This window comes from Rhinolophus sinicus, chromosome 3, assembly GCF_057876585.1.
Source record: "Rhinolophus sinicus isolate RSI-liver-muscle chromosome 3, RSI-T2T, whole genome shotgun sequence".
In the NCBI taxonomy this organism is placed as follows: Eukaryota; Metazoa; Chordata; class Mammalia; order Chiroptera; family Rhinolophidae; genus Rhinolophus; species Rhinolophus sinicus.
The window spans coordinates 191,105,309-191,121,184 of NC_142503.1; the positions used below are offsets into that span (position 1 = coordinate 191,105,309).

Consider the following 15,876-nt stretch of genomic DNA (forward strand, 5'->3'; position numbering starts at 1 on the left):
TGGGGAACCATGCTTTCCACAGACATTTCAGACCAGAATAAGCTTTGCAGCATGGGCTATGCTGGGGGAGGTGGGAGAGCCAGGCTGGCATAGGGGTCCTGGGCCTCCAGGCACTGTGTCCTGGCTGACCCTGGTTTCCTTCTCAGACACCTCTCAGAGTGGCTGTGTTGTCTGAACTTGTCCCAAGGCTGTGTGTACCCTTGCTCCAGGAAGGTCAGTGTTGGGGCCGTGCCCCAACACTGTGGTGCTCAGCTGGTGGCCGAGACCCACCATCCATCCAATGTTAGGAAATACCCGTCATGTGCCAGGCTCCGCTGGGCCAGGAAGACCCAGCCAGGCCCCAGGCAGGCTGGCAAGAGAGGAGGGGAAGCGCTCGGCAGGCAGAGGGGCCGCCTTCCCAAGGCTCTGGGCACCAACACAGGACAGCTCTGCTCTGGGAACTGCAGCATCTCCCTTGTATCAGGGACTCTGCCAAGACCTGTCTCCCGAGGGCAGTGGCAGGAGAGGGCTGGGGTACTACCAGGGAACCGATCCAGAAAGGAAGCAGGAGGGTGGGACCCGAGATGGGGGCTAAGGAGTCATACCAGGTAGGCGGCACCCACCGCCAGTCCTGTTTGTGTACAGGAGGAGCTGGGGTGGACCACGAGGGCGGAGAGAAGCGTCATCGGCCGTCTCTGAGGCCTGCCGGGAGCCGGGCCAGAGAGGTTCCATTGCAGGCTTTCTGCAGCAGACCCATGAGGACCCGCAGAGTCGGCAGCTCTCATCTTTCTAAAGGTCAATTCTTTTTTATCTTGGCTGAGGTTTATAAAGACATTTCCTGTGCCAGGCCCATGTGAACCTAAAAACCCAAACCGTCTAGTCGCTTTCCCCATGCTACTCTGCCTCCAGAGACATGCATGAGACGGGGTTTTCTATTGTCCCACAAACAAAGGACAAACTATTTGGCGGCTAACCAGCTGCAAGACACACAATGCCTCAAGGGGACAAGAGTGAGTGAGTGGCCCAGCCTGGGAGGTCCCATGGGGGACAGGAGAAGCCATTTCACAGGAGGGGGCTGTCCCAAGCCTCACCCAGAGATAAAGGACCAGCAGAGCCGAGACCAGCCTGTCTCCTGCCTACAGCCACGTCCCTCCCACGGCCAGTTAGCAAACGACGCTGCCAGAACACATGGGCAGGGCAGGACAGACACCCAGACAGCGAAAGCACCAGTCCTGCGTGGTGCTCCGCAAGTGAGAATGCTCCTGCCCTCGCCCTCAGATGGACTCTGACCACTGGTCGAGGTGTGCTCACAGCCCACCCTGCGACTGTGCCGGCTGCCGTGTGGCTCTGTGGACTGATGCCCTCTGCCCCAGAATGACCAGGACACGGAAGCAATCCCTAGCCTCTCGACAACCCTTCTTGCACCTGAGACTGAGCCCCTCCATGTGAACGGGGGTCCTCGTAACTTAGGACGAAGACTGGTTTGTAAGCCTCTGTCTGCCCTCCCAGATACCCGGGTTCTGCTGTGCTACTGACAAGACCAGGAGTTGACCTGAAAGGCAAACGCAGTGCAGCCATCTCTTCTTCCCCATCCCATAACCCAAGAGGAAGGAGTGAGCACTGCTCGTTTTACCTCCAGTGGTCCTACGTGTGCATGCGTGCACACACGTGTGCGTGTCTTACATGACGCTTCTCGCCCCAAGCCCCACCCTATGCTTGCTAACCCTGCACTGCTCTCTCTTCATTAAGCACTTACCACGTGCCGGACCCTTTACCTACACTAACTCAAACGATCCTATGACACCTACTAGGTGGGTACGTCATTAACCCCATTTTACAGATGAAGAAAACAAGGCACACAGAGGTGAATGGTGTCCGAGTCACAGACTCAAGGCACCGGCACAGGGACACGTCATGCTGCCCTGTGACACTTGATGGTACTCTTGTCCCACTATTGTAACCGCAGCTGCACTGGGTCCTGCCTTTCTCCCAGCTGTGCGTCCTCAGCGACACCCACATGCTCCCCCTGGCCACCTACTCGGCTGCAGGTCCCAGTGGGGCAGGGGGAGGACACCCACCCTCGGCCAGGGCTACCTTCTTGCTGAGCTGCTGGTTCTCCTTCTCCAGCTCCCCGCACTTGAGGCTGTTCTCCTCCAGCGCCAGCGCCGCGTCCCGCAGCCCCTGGATGGCGCTCTGCAGGCTCTGGTTCTCCTTCTCCAGCTTCAGGATGCGGCTGGAGGCGCATTCATTCAGCTCAAACACAAATGACTTCCTGGAGGCTGAAGCACCAAGTCGGGTCAGAGCCCAGGGCCCAGGGGTCTCCACCTCCACTCTGCCCCCACCCGCCCCGCGTCCACTCTCTGTCCCCGGCCCTGACAGGGCCACCCGCCTCGTGTCCACTCTCTGCCCCCGGCCCCGACCCGGCCACCAGCCCCGAGCCCATGTTTGAGGGGCCTAGGAAGGACTCCCATGGGTCAGCGGGGGGCCCTCCCTATTTCACGGGGTGCTGTTGTTGCTGTTAGTGCCCGAGGGTCCCTCAGGCACTTAGGGCCCCTATGATGGCTCTGGTGGGGTCTGTAAAGGGAGCAACCCAGAGCTTAAGAAGAAAGCTGGTGATGGTAGAAAAGCCAACACAAAAGTTAAAAACTGTGTAACTGCTAGAACCTTTTCTTTTTTTTAACCAAGCTGCCAGCCTGACCGTACAAGTCAAGAATTTTAGAGAATAACAGAGATGGCAAATAGGGGACATTTTCTGGGCCAGCTCTGAGAACAGTGGGAACTGGGTGGCTCAGCTGGGATATCAGCTAGTTATTCTGCCAAGATGGGAGAGGCTACGGGGCATGTACAGCCAGTGCTTGCCATCCTTTGCACAGAGATTTCATTTTCTAATCTTACAATTTATTGAAAAAAGAATGAGACAGTGTATGAAAATTGCTTTAAAAGCTCCAAGTGAGATAAAACTGTAGGCTAAAGAAGAAAAAGGCAGATTATCTACTTTGCTTTTAAACAGCTGGAATAGCAGACAGAGAAGGGAGCACAGCCCTGAGAGAGGAATGAGCTTCTTGGCCCCATCCAGCCACAAGCAGGTGCGTGACTTTAGATTAAGTCCTGGGCTTTTTCAGGAGGAAAAATGAGTGTATGTGAGAGCCCTCGAAAGACGGGGTCAGGGTTGCCCCCCTCACCCGCCCCACCAGTACCACACGCTCAGCCATGGGAGCCTTGTTATAATGTATTGCTGATATGACTGCGCCCCCATCTGCCTCTTGTTCATCACCCCAGGAGCTGGAGGTACGTAGAGGGGATGGCTTTCATAGCAAGCACATCAAGCTGGAAACAAAATGTGTGTGTCCAGCTCCTCGGCATGACCAAAACGACGGAAAGGTGTCTGCATCCGCTTTGAGTTCTCACCTCCCACCAAGGAGAGCAGTATAGACCCAAGAAGCCAGAACATCCTAAAGACCTCAGGCGACAACAGGCCATGCAGCAGTGGGGTGGACAGACCCTCCCAGCACCGACACACACACATACACACATGGTGCCAACATACGAAAACACGTGGAGGGCTCCGTCCTGACTCGGCTACAAATGACACTAACCGAAACTATAAAACTCCACTAATTCACAACCTGGGATCGGCATTCATTTAAAAAATAACATTAAAAAATTGTGGTGAAATATATATAACATAGAGTTTACCATTTTAACCTTACAGTTCTGGGGAATGAGACACATTCACATTGTTCTGTAACCATCACCACCATCCACCTCCAGACGTTTTCAGTATTTCACACTGAAACTCTGTACTCATGGAGAATAATTCTGAAGGTTCTCCAAGTTAAACAATGGAATTGATTACAAGCCTCGTTTCCTCTTCCGTAAAAGCCAGTGCCTCAGAGACTATCATGATGACACAACAGTTTATTATGAAACCAACCGATGGTTCTTTACTGGGTGTTATGCTCATTAGCACCCCAAACAACCAGAGTAATGGGATGTATTTTAATCAGACAAGGGCAATAAAAACAGTTGTTCTTTATTATACCCCATGGGCCAGGCACAGTGCACTGCTTCACTGTCTCCTCTCAGCAATCCTGTGAGGCTGCTTCATTACCCCCATTTTGCAGATAAGGAAACTGAGGTTTAAAAGAGGTCACCTAGCTAACAAGTAGAGGAGCCAGGACTTGGAGCCAGGTCTTTCTGACTCAAGAAGCCCCCACACCATACATGCAAAAGTACATTCAGGCTTCGCTCATTAGCTATCAACTAAGCACTGAATTGAGAACACCAAGAATAAATCATGGTCACTGACCAGAAAGGGCTCACAAACTATACTGAGTGGTCTAAATCAGTGAGGCTTTCCAACCCCGTCAGCCAACCCTGGTCTCCAACAGAAATACGGTCTGAGACGGTCCTAGACAGCCTGCACCACTTCTCTGCTCCACCAAGGGGCAGCGTCCTCCCCGGCAGACCTGAATTCCCAGAGCAAAGAATCCCTGTGACCCCCACCCTGTGCCCCAGCACGGTGCCCAGGCACCAAACCACGGGCAGAACTATCTTCTCACACAGATTGATATTTTAATGAACCGATTTTAGGTTCAAAACTGATGGGACCCCTTGAAGAGAAGGAAGATCCAGTTGCTTTCAACAGTCTTTCCATTATGCTTAGGGATGTTTAGCAGAATTGAAAAAGCAACCTCCCATGTGATTTCACTGATATGTGGTATATAAACCAACAACAACAAAAGAACAAGACAAACAAATGAGAAACAGAAACTCATAGACACAGACAATAGTTTAGTGGTTACCAGAGGGTAAGGGGGGTGGGGGGTGGGAGATGAGGGTAAGGGGGATCGAATATATGGTGATGGAAGGAGAACTGACTCTGGATGGTGAACACACAACGGGATCTATAGATGATGTAATACAGAATTGTACACCTGAAATCTATGTAATTTTACTAACAACTGTCACCCCAATAAATTAAAAAAAAAAAAAAGTAAAAAAAAAAAAAAAAAGAAAAAGCAACCTCCCCCGCCTCCCCAATCCAGCCCAAAGCCCTCCTGCCTCTGTAAAGTTATGAGCAAACAGTAACTTGCTCTCTCAGGTGCACGTGTGCTATTTTTGAACACAGGAATTGGCTATTGTTTGCTGGGCACTGAGGCTTCCTGCTGCACTGCTGACGGCTGCCCCACCCACCTTCCCCTGGCTGACTGCACCTCATCTCGGGTACTGGGCAGGGGTGCAGGCCCAGGAGGGAGAGGAAGAGGTCTGGGTCCCATGAGAAGCAGCCACTTAGCAGCCCTCATCCAGGGAGACAGAGAACAGACTGCATCCATCTTGCCCAATTATGCAAACGAACACAGGAAATAATGCCCAGGGTACATTTATAGTGGGGATTAGTGGCCACTGGGGACCTCTCCTGCCATCTAGAGCTTTCAATCATCCATAGATAAGTCTAAGATGTCCTCTGGGTGTCAGCATGCTGTAATCTGGACGCTCCTCGGACCGTCCATATGGGAACTGAGAAACCTGGCAACATTTAATTTGTATTTCATGTCCTGACATCAAGGCTGCCAGAACCCTCATGTTCTCCTTGGGGAAAGCTGCGAGGAAACAGTTCCAAAAGGCCCTTGAAGGAAATCCTATTTACTTGGAGTGGGGACGGACTGACATGTAAGATTCAGAGCCAAGGGCTCAGCTCCCTGGGTAAGGGAGACGCCACAGCCAGGCTGGCTCCCAGGCAAAGGGGCAGCGTACCGTCCGACAGGTCTGCATTCTTGGACAGCTGCTCCAGCTCCCAGCCCAGGTGGGCGGACTCATTCATGCTCTGCTTCTGTGCGATCTCCAGCACCATGTTTTCTTCTAGCAGCTCTTCAATGCGCTTCTTGTCTGTGTCGCGGTCCTAGTGCGGGAAGAGGGAGCGGGTGAGGAAGCGGCTGGTGCACCCTCTGCACAGGCCCCGCCCCCTGTGCATCTGCCTGCATTCCCCCAGGATGAAGGACCTCCATGTGCCTGCTCACGTCTGAAAAAACTCAGCTGCACAGAAATGACTCCAACACAGGGCCCAGCTGTGAGAGTTATACCACTAAGATATGCTGACCCTCTGACCTAGGTGATAAAGCGACCTGAGGTCTCTGAGTGGTGTCTGAACAAAGTGACACATGGTGCAGGGTTTTAAAGCAAGTAGTGATGACAGCGCCCTACAACAACAGGCCAAACATGGCTTGCAAAGGCCGTAGAGACTCAGAATTACGTTCAACCCACACCACAAACGCCAGCAAAGATCCTGTTTGCAACAGACACCCACACACATACATCCTTACAGAAAAGCAATACAGAAAAGCATCAAGTTGTAGTATCTGTCTTGTGGAAATAAGTGGTGCCCACGTGAGCCTGCTGAGCTTAGCAAGCGACTCTCGGCCGTCAGCGAGTCACTGTGTCGGCAGCGGCATCAAACCCTGCAGCTGAAAATCAGACAAGGGCACAACATACACCTGAAACTGCCCCAGTCAGTTTTACATGTGGTGACAACAGCTTGTAGTACCAATTCCAGGTCGTGAAGCTTAGATTTCAGCTGCAGGTTCTCTTTCTCCAGCTCGTGAACTTTATCGCCCCGGGCCCGAGCAGCCGTCAGCTGTTCCTCCAGCATGGACTTGGTTTCAATTAAAATGATATTATCTTCTCTCAGCTCCTGGTCAGCAAAAACATACATGAGAACCATCAGATTAGGGCACCCGGTTCATGACGTCAGCGTTCTAAGATCAACGCTCCTCCAGGCATCTGGACCGAAACCAACAACCAAGGGATAAGGCTGCTGCTGCTGCGGGAAGTTCTGTCTCCACTTTTTAGCACCTGCACCTTTTTCGTTAGGCTAGGGCAAATGGGCTTTCTCTATGGGAAGAGAACTATCCAGGAATCAAGAAAATACTTAAATTCGGGAAGGAAACACTGTCGGTGGGTGTCAGCTCTCTGCCAGCCACAGTGCGATGGTATTTGACACTTATAACTCCCTTTTGTTGGACAAGTGGACTCTGCTGACAGACATGGGATTTTGCTGGGCATACCCGTTTCCTTAACGAGGGGGTGGGGCTAAGAGTCTGTCCCGGGTCCAAGGGCTGAGTCTAGTCTTCTCAATTCAATATTCATGCCACTGATCAGGGTCATGGGACAAAATGGCTATTGGGACCAGCTTTTGTTCAATACACATTTCCTGCTCGAACATTTTATACACATAGGTACTCTTGGAAGAACAGTTCTTGGCAGTTTCCTGGAAATGAACAGTCTTTTAGACAGTTAAATCACAAGCAAACGTGAACCCCACAAATAAGGACCATGGGCCTCCTGTGTGTCAGGCACGTGCTGGGAATGGACTGCAATGGCAGGTCCCTCACAGGCCCCCTCATGGGTCCCTTGGACTCTGACTCCTGTCCCAGGCGCCTAGCACACATGGGGGAGGCATTCAGCTTGTTCACCTCCTCTCTGCTCCTCCTGATTAAAGGGCTTCTTAGTTTCTTTCCCCCCGGAGCACTCCTAGGACCACTCACTGTCTCAGGGGGGATGGAGTCTCCCCTGAATGCCTTCACTTTGAGAACACACACAGGGGAGTGTGTCAGTTCTCCAAGCCCTGCCCCACTCATGGGTCCTGACAACTGGAGCGGGGCCGGTAGCTCCTGCTCATCCAGCACGTGTTTGTTTTCCCTGAATGGGCCAGAATCCAAGATTCTTGGGAGAGGGGAAACCACGCACATTCCAGGCAGTGGACACGGTTCTGATCAAAGTCTGGCAGCTATGAAGGGTTTAGTCATTAAGACTCTGGATTTACCTGGGTGCCCTCTCTCTGCCTTTCGCCAGCCCCTTGTGGCTGGCCCTCCACTAGGCACCCCTGTCCCTGCCTCGTTCACTCTTCACAACAGCCCCAAGAAGGAGGCAGTGACAGTCCCTTCCTATAGATGAAGATGCTGACCTGGTTTACTTAAGGAATGAGCCCAACGTCACAAAGTTAGCAGTGGGTGAAGCTGGGGCTTGAACTTGGGCCAGAGAGCTCCAGACCTGTGTTTTCTCCACTGTCCTCAGCTGCCTGCAACCCATCCTTAAGGACATCACATGGGTAAGAGGCCCAGACTACTATTAACGATGTAAACCAGAGCACAGAGAGGGGCTTCAAGCAGGAAGAAGGCCTGGCCCTCCTTCTGTGGCCAGTGCCACCACCATGCTCCCCTTGCCTTCCAGCCAGTTACCCACCAGTAAGTGGGAACACACTCTCAGTCCCTGAGCTCCCATAGCACAGGATGCCCTTTCATTTTTACAACCAACTCCTACTCAGCCTTCAAAACCCAGCCTGAGTTGCCCCCTCTGAGAAGTGATTGCAACACCACTCTGTCCTGCCCACTGAGTCAGGTGCTTGGGCTCCCAGAATGCACTGGGCACAGTGGGAGGCCAACCATGAGCTGGTCTGCTCTCCTTCCCAAAACCGTGAAGGCACAGGGCAAGACTGTTCTACTTCTGCTCTTGCGGGCCTCACACAAGTATTCAGTGACACTTGTTGGCTGAATCACGCCATGAGGGGGAGTCAGAGGTGGGGCCCTGAAAACACTGGAGACAGGCAGGGATGGACAAGAGTGTCCACAAGAAGAATACAGCACAGAACAGGACGATTTCTAGCTGCTTTTCAAGTTAAGTCTCAATTGTCTGGAAGCACCAACCTCTACTGTATGTTAGGCAACAGAAATATCTTAACTTGCCTTGTACACCCTGCCACCTCAGGAGTGAGAGACCAGACCCCAAGAAGCCATGCCTGAGCCCTAAAGCTGGCCCAGGGTGCAGCCTGGACGGAGGAGCCCGGCTCCACACCTTGGGCAGCTGCCCACAGCCAGCCTGCCCCCTGTGGACCTGACCCCAGCTGAACTGGGAGGCTATTTAAAGGCCTGACTCAACGCAGCGAACAGCTGAGGGACTGCATTTAAGGAAGTCACAGGCTAGGCCTGACGGCTGGTCCCCAAGTGGCCCAGGAGCTACCACTGCTAATGTGCTACTGTGACGTGGGCTGACGGGCTCCCTCCCAGGCCCGCCACAGGCACGATTAACTGTAGGACCCGAAGCGAGCGCATGTCCCTCAATTGGGGATCCCCCCTCCTACAGTGGGCACAACAGGGCTGATGTGATGTCGCACGTGAAATACTCTGGGCACGGCCCCCGGGGCCCAGGCAGTGGGCTGCTGCCATCACCACCACCACGTCCCCCCGTCAGGCACTGCCCAGTCCCGCACATGCAGAGCCTGCATCTGTACACAGGCAGATGCTTGTTTCCAGGGGTGTGTCCTGACCCCAACAAGCACCAACACGGCGGGGGGTGGGGGGTGGGTGGAGGGACGTCGGGAAGCAACTGGCTCCTTCCCACTGTGCTCAGGACCCACCCACCCCCCAGCCGGTTTGAGGTATCCAGCCCAGCTGTGTCCACCGAGGAGGGAGATGGGGTCATGCAGCTCCGGGCGGGCAGACCTCCTACTCAGTGAAGATCGCCCCTCACTGAACTCCCCAGCTCACCCCGCTGCCGCAGTCAGTTCAGCTTCACAGAAGACCCTCCTGTAAGGCCTCACCTGACCGGAGGTGTGGAGGACGGAACCATAAACCAAAAGCAGCTCTGTCCTGCTCTGACTCTTTAGTATACGGTCTAAACTTTGTACAATCATTAAGAAACACAAAGTCCCAAGTGGGAACAGAAGATCAGGTGTTCAAGGTCGTCAGTTCCCTGAATTTTAACGTAACGTCCAAGGGCCGACATGACCTGCTGGAGGCTGGGCCCTCCCGCAGCCCTTTCGGCACCCGAGGCAGTGGCTGCCATCACCCCCAGCGAGTACCCCCATTTCTCCTCTCTCCTGCACCGTCTCTGTCTCCATGGACCCGCCCCTTATTTCCTTCTTCCTCAGCGGGGCTGAGGTGCTGAAGGCAGTCATGTGTTTCAATGCCAGGTCCACCTCCTTACCACCTGTGATGCTGGGCAAGTCATTCATTCATCCTCAGCTTTCTCATCTGAAGAAACGAGAGGGTCCAACAGTGGCTGCTAAACCTTGTACGGCCATCGGGCGCTTAAACGTACTGATGCAGTTAAGAGCTAAACACGGTGCGTGCACGGGGAGGAAGCGCCCGTTCTTACTGCTCGTTGTACAGGCCTCGCCTCCTGTGGGCCAGACCACAGGTCTGTAAGGGACCCGAGATAAAGCCTTCAGCCCAGGTCAGCAGTGTGTCACCACCACGCCATCTGCAGGCGTACCAGAAGCCGCCATAGATAGCGTGTGAACAAAGGGGTGTAGTTGGGGTCCACACACCTTCATCCTAAGAGCCGACAGTGGGCCAGATTTCACCCCCAGACAGACTGACTAGTCTGGCCATCCCTGCTGGGCACCGAAGACCCAAACCTGAGGTCAGAAAGATACAGACTCTGTCTTCAAGGAGCTCCCGTTGCAGGAGGGAAACAGACAGGAAGATGTGTCATGACCATGTTACGTAGTGAGCGCTGCCTGGAAGTAAGAGGGGGTCTACAGGAAGTATGAAGCACGGGCCTGGGGGTGAAGCTCGTACCGCTTGGCCCACCCACCGCTCGTCGGGCCGGTGCCGGCAGAGGTGTGCTGGGCTGAGGAGGCCTCAGAGGGCACTGAGGGGCCTGAAGGGGGCTCGCTTTGGCAGGAGCAGCATTCCACTGGGGACCAAAGGTGAGGAGAGCCAGACACGAGGGCAGAGTGGGTTTTATCCTAAGAGGAGCAGAGAGGTGCCTGAGGAACTTAGAAAGACCAGCTGGCAGCAGGGCAGGGATGTGGAGGAGGAGAGACAGAGGCGAACGGCCAGTTCGGATTCTGGAATAGATCATTGCTCACTGCACTAATGTGAGTGAGCAATGACGGAGAGGGCCAGCACTGCGGTAGCACTGCTTCTTCCAACACCTGCCTCCGGCCAACGATATGCCAGGAGATGGGGAAATGGGCTCTGGAGGTTGGGGAGCACCTGAGGCCAGGTGCAGGCAGAGTAGGGAGGAAGACAGAAGCATCGAGGTTAACCAGCTCTGGCTGAGGTGCCTGGGGAGGTGGATGGTGACTCCAGCAGGTTTGGGGGAGGGGGAGACAGTGGATTTAGACACGCTGACCCTGGAGGTTCCTATGAACTAGGCAGACGGGCTTGGCACACAGGAGACCCAGCCCACAGACTGATTTGGGGCTTGTTGGTCTGTGTCAGCTAGAGGGGGCGGGAGGGGGACAGGACGTGTGCCGAAAGCCCAGAGGGCAGAGCAGACGGCCGGTATCTGGGAGTGGGCAGAGCAAGGTGGCCGCCACAGGGGCCTGAGAAGGTGGAGTGAGGGATGTAGGGAAGCCAGGCGTGAGGCGAGGTGGGCTCAGTGAGGAGGTGACTGGAGGTAGCCGTGCCACAGAGGGCGTGCAAGGCAGGCTGGAAGTGCTACTGGACCTGGCAAGTGCATCGTGACCCCATTCTCAAGCATGGCTCCAGGTAAGTAGAGGGAGGTGGCAGAAGAATGCGAGGGGAGGGGTGGGTGAGAAAGTGAGGAAATGCAGGACGCAGTGGTATTCTCCTGTTTCAAACAGGCTCTGGAATGGACTGCGATAGCTGGAGGGACAGGGGAGAATGGGGAGGGTTTTCATTAAGGGCGGGGATGTCCGGAAGAACCTAGAGATTAGACTCAAATCAACAAATACAGCTTGAGCACCTTCACCTACAGAAAAGGGTTTCTACCCAGGAAGTGCACTCTGCTGGGGAGAGCTGCTGGAACCCGAGGGCACAGGTGAGCGACTCTGCCTTGGCTGGAGGGTGAGTGGAGCCGAGGCCCCACCTCCCAGGCCTGGATTGGCAGGGCAGACCAAACCCACAGCACCTCTCCCCCTCCTGAACGTGGGCACCGCGGGGGACGTCTGAGGGTGTGTCTGCACGGTTCCCAGGACTGACCATTAACCCAGCTCTTAACTGCCTCGCCAACAGCCCCCGCGACCCCTCCCTGCACAGATCTATCCAGGGCCCTCATCTCGGTGGACGGGCTCGCTAGGATAAGCTCAGTGGAAACATGCTCCTACCTATGCATGAGATGCCAGGGCATGAGGATCTGAGAGACACCCAGACCACCCTGCCTTTTACAGAGGGACAAGGCTTGCCCAGCACCGAGAAAGTGGTGTGGCAGGCGGGACGGTGCCCTGCTAGGTCTCGGACTGTTTATTTTGAAGCGAGCACTGCCGAGGAAGCTATCAGTCTCTCAGAGGGGCAGAGACTGGCCCACCCTGCTCAGAACGCACACGGCCCCTACGCATCTGCCCTCTGCTGTTAGGAATTTCAGCCAATGACCAAACATGGGGCAAGAGAAACCTTCCAGGCAGTCTCTTTCTGCCTTTGTCCTGCTCCCACCTGGCCCTCTGGACAGCAGCCCCCGTGCCCTGGCAGCGGTGAGGTGGGGCGACTGTTTGCAAAGGGAAGTCGAGGTGCATTGCAGCCGGTGCACCCGCCACTTCCCACTGTACCTCGGATGCCCAGGCCTCCTCTTGTTGTTTTAACCCTCGTGTAAACTAGACTAGGAGCCACGCAGAAGCTGCCAAAAGTTTAAAAACAAAACATGGAAATGTTTTGTGGTCCCTATTTTTCTAACCCAAATTAACCTTGCCCTCACCGTGAACACCCAGGCCTTTAACTTTTCCTCCCACGTGACACTAACACTCTCTCCCTTCCATGACATGCATTTCTGTGTTTCTCAGTGGAGACGGGGCAGGGTTTCGGGGAGGGCACGTGGCTGCCCGTCATTCCATCTGTGCCTAGATGAGAATCCCCGCACAGTGGGTGTCCACAAATGGGAGCCGGCACCAAGGTGCAAGTCGTGTTCCTTTCTCTGCTCCACTGCCCGTCACAGCCAACACTGTCACCATTTCAAAGGTGACAAAACTCGCGATTCTTTCCTGTCCATTACCCCAGGTCATAAGTCTTTTCATTGCTGAGAGGTGGGTTTTTACTTGACTTATGCAGTGATTACCAAGTGCCTTGTGTGTGCCAGGCACCAGGCATGCAGTCAGATGACACCCAGCGGTGCCCACACAGAAGCCTGTGGCCGTGCTGGGCTGCCGGCCGGTCTGCAGACTGAGCAGCACTGCTCAAGTGCCCCAGTCTCAGGACCGAGTGCACACACACGCCTGTCCTCCACGCCGCTCTGAGCCCTGATGCTATGGGCCTCTGAGAAGAGTGGGACTCATCCTCCGCCGTGGCCTGGACTCTGGGCCAGCCTCAGCTGCCAAGTGTTGGCAAAGCCACGTGTGTCACTGCCTGGCCCTAAGGAATTGTCTCCTGCAGAGACACACTATTTCCCTTGTGATTCAGAAATCGAACACAAAATTTAAGGCATTACTAATGTCACAGTAACTTCACTATGAAAATTACTAATCAACATGAAAAGCACGGCTGTTACGATCCAGAGGCATGAAATTTGAGAATATGCAAAAGAGGTTCCCACGTGAAACCCTCTGAAAGTCCAGCAGCTCCCCGAGTGCAGGGCGCGAATCTTGCTGGTGCAGGGCTTGGCACGAGGCCACATGTCCGCATGACTGAGGGACGCTGCCTGGATGAGGCCAGGAATAAACACGGGGCCTAGGGACGGGACCCTGAAAGTCACCCCACTCCACGGGGCAGAGAACCGGGTGAGAGGTGGGAGACGCCGTCCATGGTCCCATTTGGGGGCTGCAGGAGGGGCAGCTGAGGCAGCAGTCTGGGGAAACCTGTGCGTGAGTGTCCCTGACTCTCCCAATGGTGGCGTTTCCAGTGAGTGATGAAAAGCCCCGGTATGTGCTTGGGTCCCAGAACCTGCTGTTGAAGTGAGGCAGTGGGAGTGAGAGGTCAAAGTGTCACTGACCCCACCTGGGTCTTGGTCTCCATCGCCCCACAGCCCTGACCCCTCCCCTGCTGCTACCCCTAACCTTGGTGTCAGAACAGGCTCCCCCACTGAGCGCCTGCTGTGGGATTTGCCCAAATACCAGGTATTTTACCTCCCATCCTAAACACTTCACGAAGCAGTATATCTATTTTATCGATGAGGAAACTGAGTTCTGGGGCAAGATTCAGCCATGGAAATTGCAATTAGTCTTAAAAAAACGATCTGTGACTAGAAGGCCATCACTGTGGCATAAAATGGGAGAAGGAAAACTCCTAAGAGCAAGCATGGCTGTCATCACCCAACCATAGTACCTCCCTCACAGAGGGAGGCCTCTAGGAGACCTGCAGACAGGAGGGGGTGCAGGGAAAGCGCCAGCTGCGGCGATCCCAGGGCTCCTCTCTCTAGAAGCTTCCAGGACAGGACGTGCCGGACGCGCCCGGCCCAGGCTCACCTCCATACGGGCCTTGTAGAAGTCCACATCGTGCAGCTTCTCCCTGCAGCGCCCCAGCTCCAGCTCCAGCCTCTCCACACGGTTCGCCTTCTCCCTCAGCGAGTCCAGCTCATCGCGGTACGCACGAGCAGACCGGGCGTCAGCCGCCAGATGGATGTTCTGGGGGTGGGCAAAGGCAGGGGACCCAGCTCAGGGCACCCTCGGGGGCGGGGAAGAGAGGGCTGAGTCCCTGCAGTCCTAGCTGCTGGTTCCCGGTGGCTGAGGGGCTCCGTGTACAGGCCACTTCGTGGGGTCCCCACGTGCTGTCACTGAGACACGTCATCCCACAGCAGTTCTCAGGACAACTGGCTCTGGGGCAGCACCACTTTGAGTGGGAAGGAAACCGAGGCCTTGGCTGGAAGCTCCCACTGTTGCATTCCTGGACCTCGGGCCACATTTACTGGGGGTGCCAGCCCCACACCCCCGCTTGACCTTCACACCTCCCTGCTCACCTCCTGCTTGACCTTCTGCAGCTCCAGCACCAACTGATCCACTTCATGTCTGGTGTCCACAAGCTGCTCTGTCTTCTCCTCCCTGGGGGTGATTCGGACATGAGGCTGAGGGGGGCTTCCTCAGAAGCAGCCCACCACCTTGCGAGACCACAGTGGGGGAAAGAAAGGGAACCTGGTTTCTGGGGGTGAGGAGGGGAATCTGGATGTGGGGCTTTCAAAAATGCTCCTAACTCAAATTTTTTCTTTTCCATTTTTAAGTTTACACCGGGTTACCACCCACACTGAGGGAGTGGGACAGGCAAGGAGACCACAGGGGCCACGGCACCGCCCCACAGGCAGGCAGGCAGGCAGCTTGGCCCACTGGCAGGGAGGTGCAGGGATGCAACTCCTGAGATGACGGACAAAGTGACATCTCCAGCTGCAGGAGACAGGCTCACCAGAGCAAGTGAAATGCACCCTCTCTCTGGCCAGGAAAACACACACCAGCACGGGGTCACTGGAGCCCCACACTGGGCCTGAGGGTGGACAGCAGGCTGCTTCTGTAGACCATCTGTAATGTCGGGGCTGGCAGGCGCCCCACAGACACTGCAGAACCCCTCCCTGTGCAGGCCCGGGGAGGGAGGGAACCAGTCAACATTCAAATAGTGACCGCGCTCCGAGCAGAGCCCAGCTGACCCAGGGGCCCAACTCAGAGCTCCCGTTTGCTGCACTGCATGGGAGTGAACTGAACATGCCAGAAACGTGTTTGCGACACACGGCACAAACGCAGAAAAGAAGAGCCGGGGTCTCTAGGACTCACAGCTCCTGCCTGACACGCCGCAGCCTGGCCTTGGTGTCCGCCAGCTCCACGGCCAGATGCTGCTTGTCCTCGCTGGAGAGGCTGCTGGTCGGGCTGGGGGTGGACTCGGTGCTGGAGGGCCTGAGGGGGCTCGGGGGCTGCTGTGCCTGCAGGTAGTCGCGCTCCTGAGTGAGGTCCACGATCAGCTGCAGCAGGGCAGAGAGGGGTCTCACCAGCGAGCTCCTGCGCCCGGCACAGCATCTGTGCTCGGA

General features: G+C 55.2%; 1 protein-coding gene across 3 annotated transcripts in view; it reads right to left on the reverse strand.

Moving 5' to 3' along the window:
* The window catches only part of CCDC88C (coiled-coil and HOOK domain protein 88C), a 117,178-nt gene that overhangs the window by 37,724 nt on the left and 63,578 nt on the right, over window positions 1-15,876 (reverse strand). For all 3 annotated transcript variants that reach the window (XM_019745153.3, XM_019745172.3, XM_019745162.3), the window contains 6 exons: window positions 15,626-15,810; window positions 14,827-14,908; window positions 14,336-14,494; window positions 6,524-6,670; window positions 5,737-5,881; window positions 2,074-2,258 (listed from right to left, as the gene is read on the reverse strand). In XM_019745153.3, the coding sequence (XP_019600712.3) occupies window positions 2,074-2,258; window positions 5,737-5,881; window positions 6,524-6,670; window positions 14,336-14,494; window positions 14,827-14,908; window positions 15,626-15,810 (903 nt within the window). The remainder of the gene's footprint in view (window positions 1-2,073; window positions 2,259-5,736; window positions 5,882-6,523; window positions 6,671-14,335; window positions 14,495-14,826; window positions 14,909-15,625; window positions 15,811-15,876) is intronic.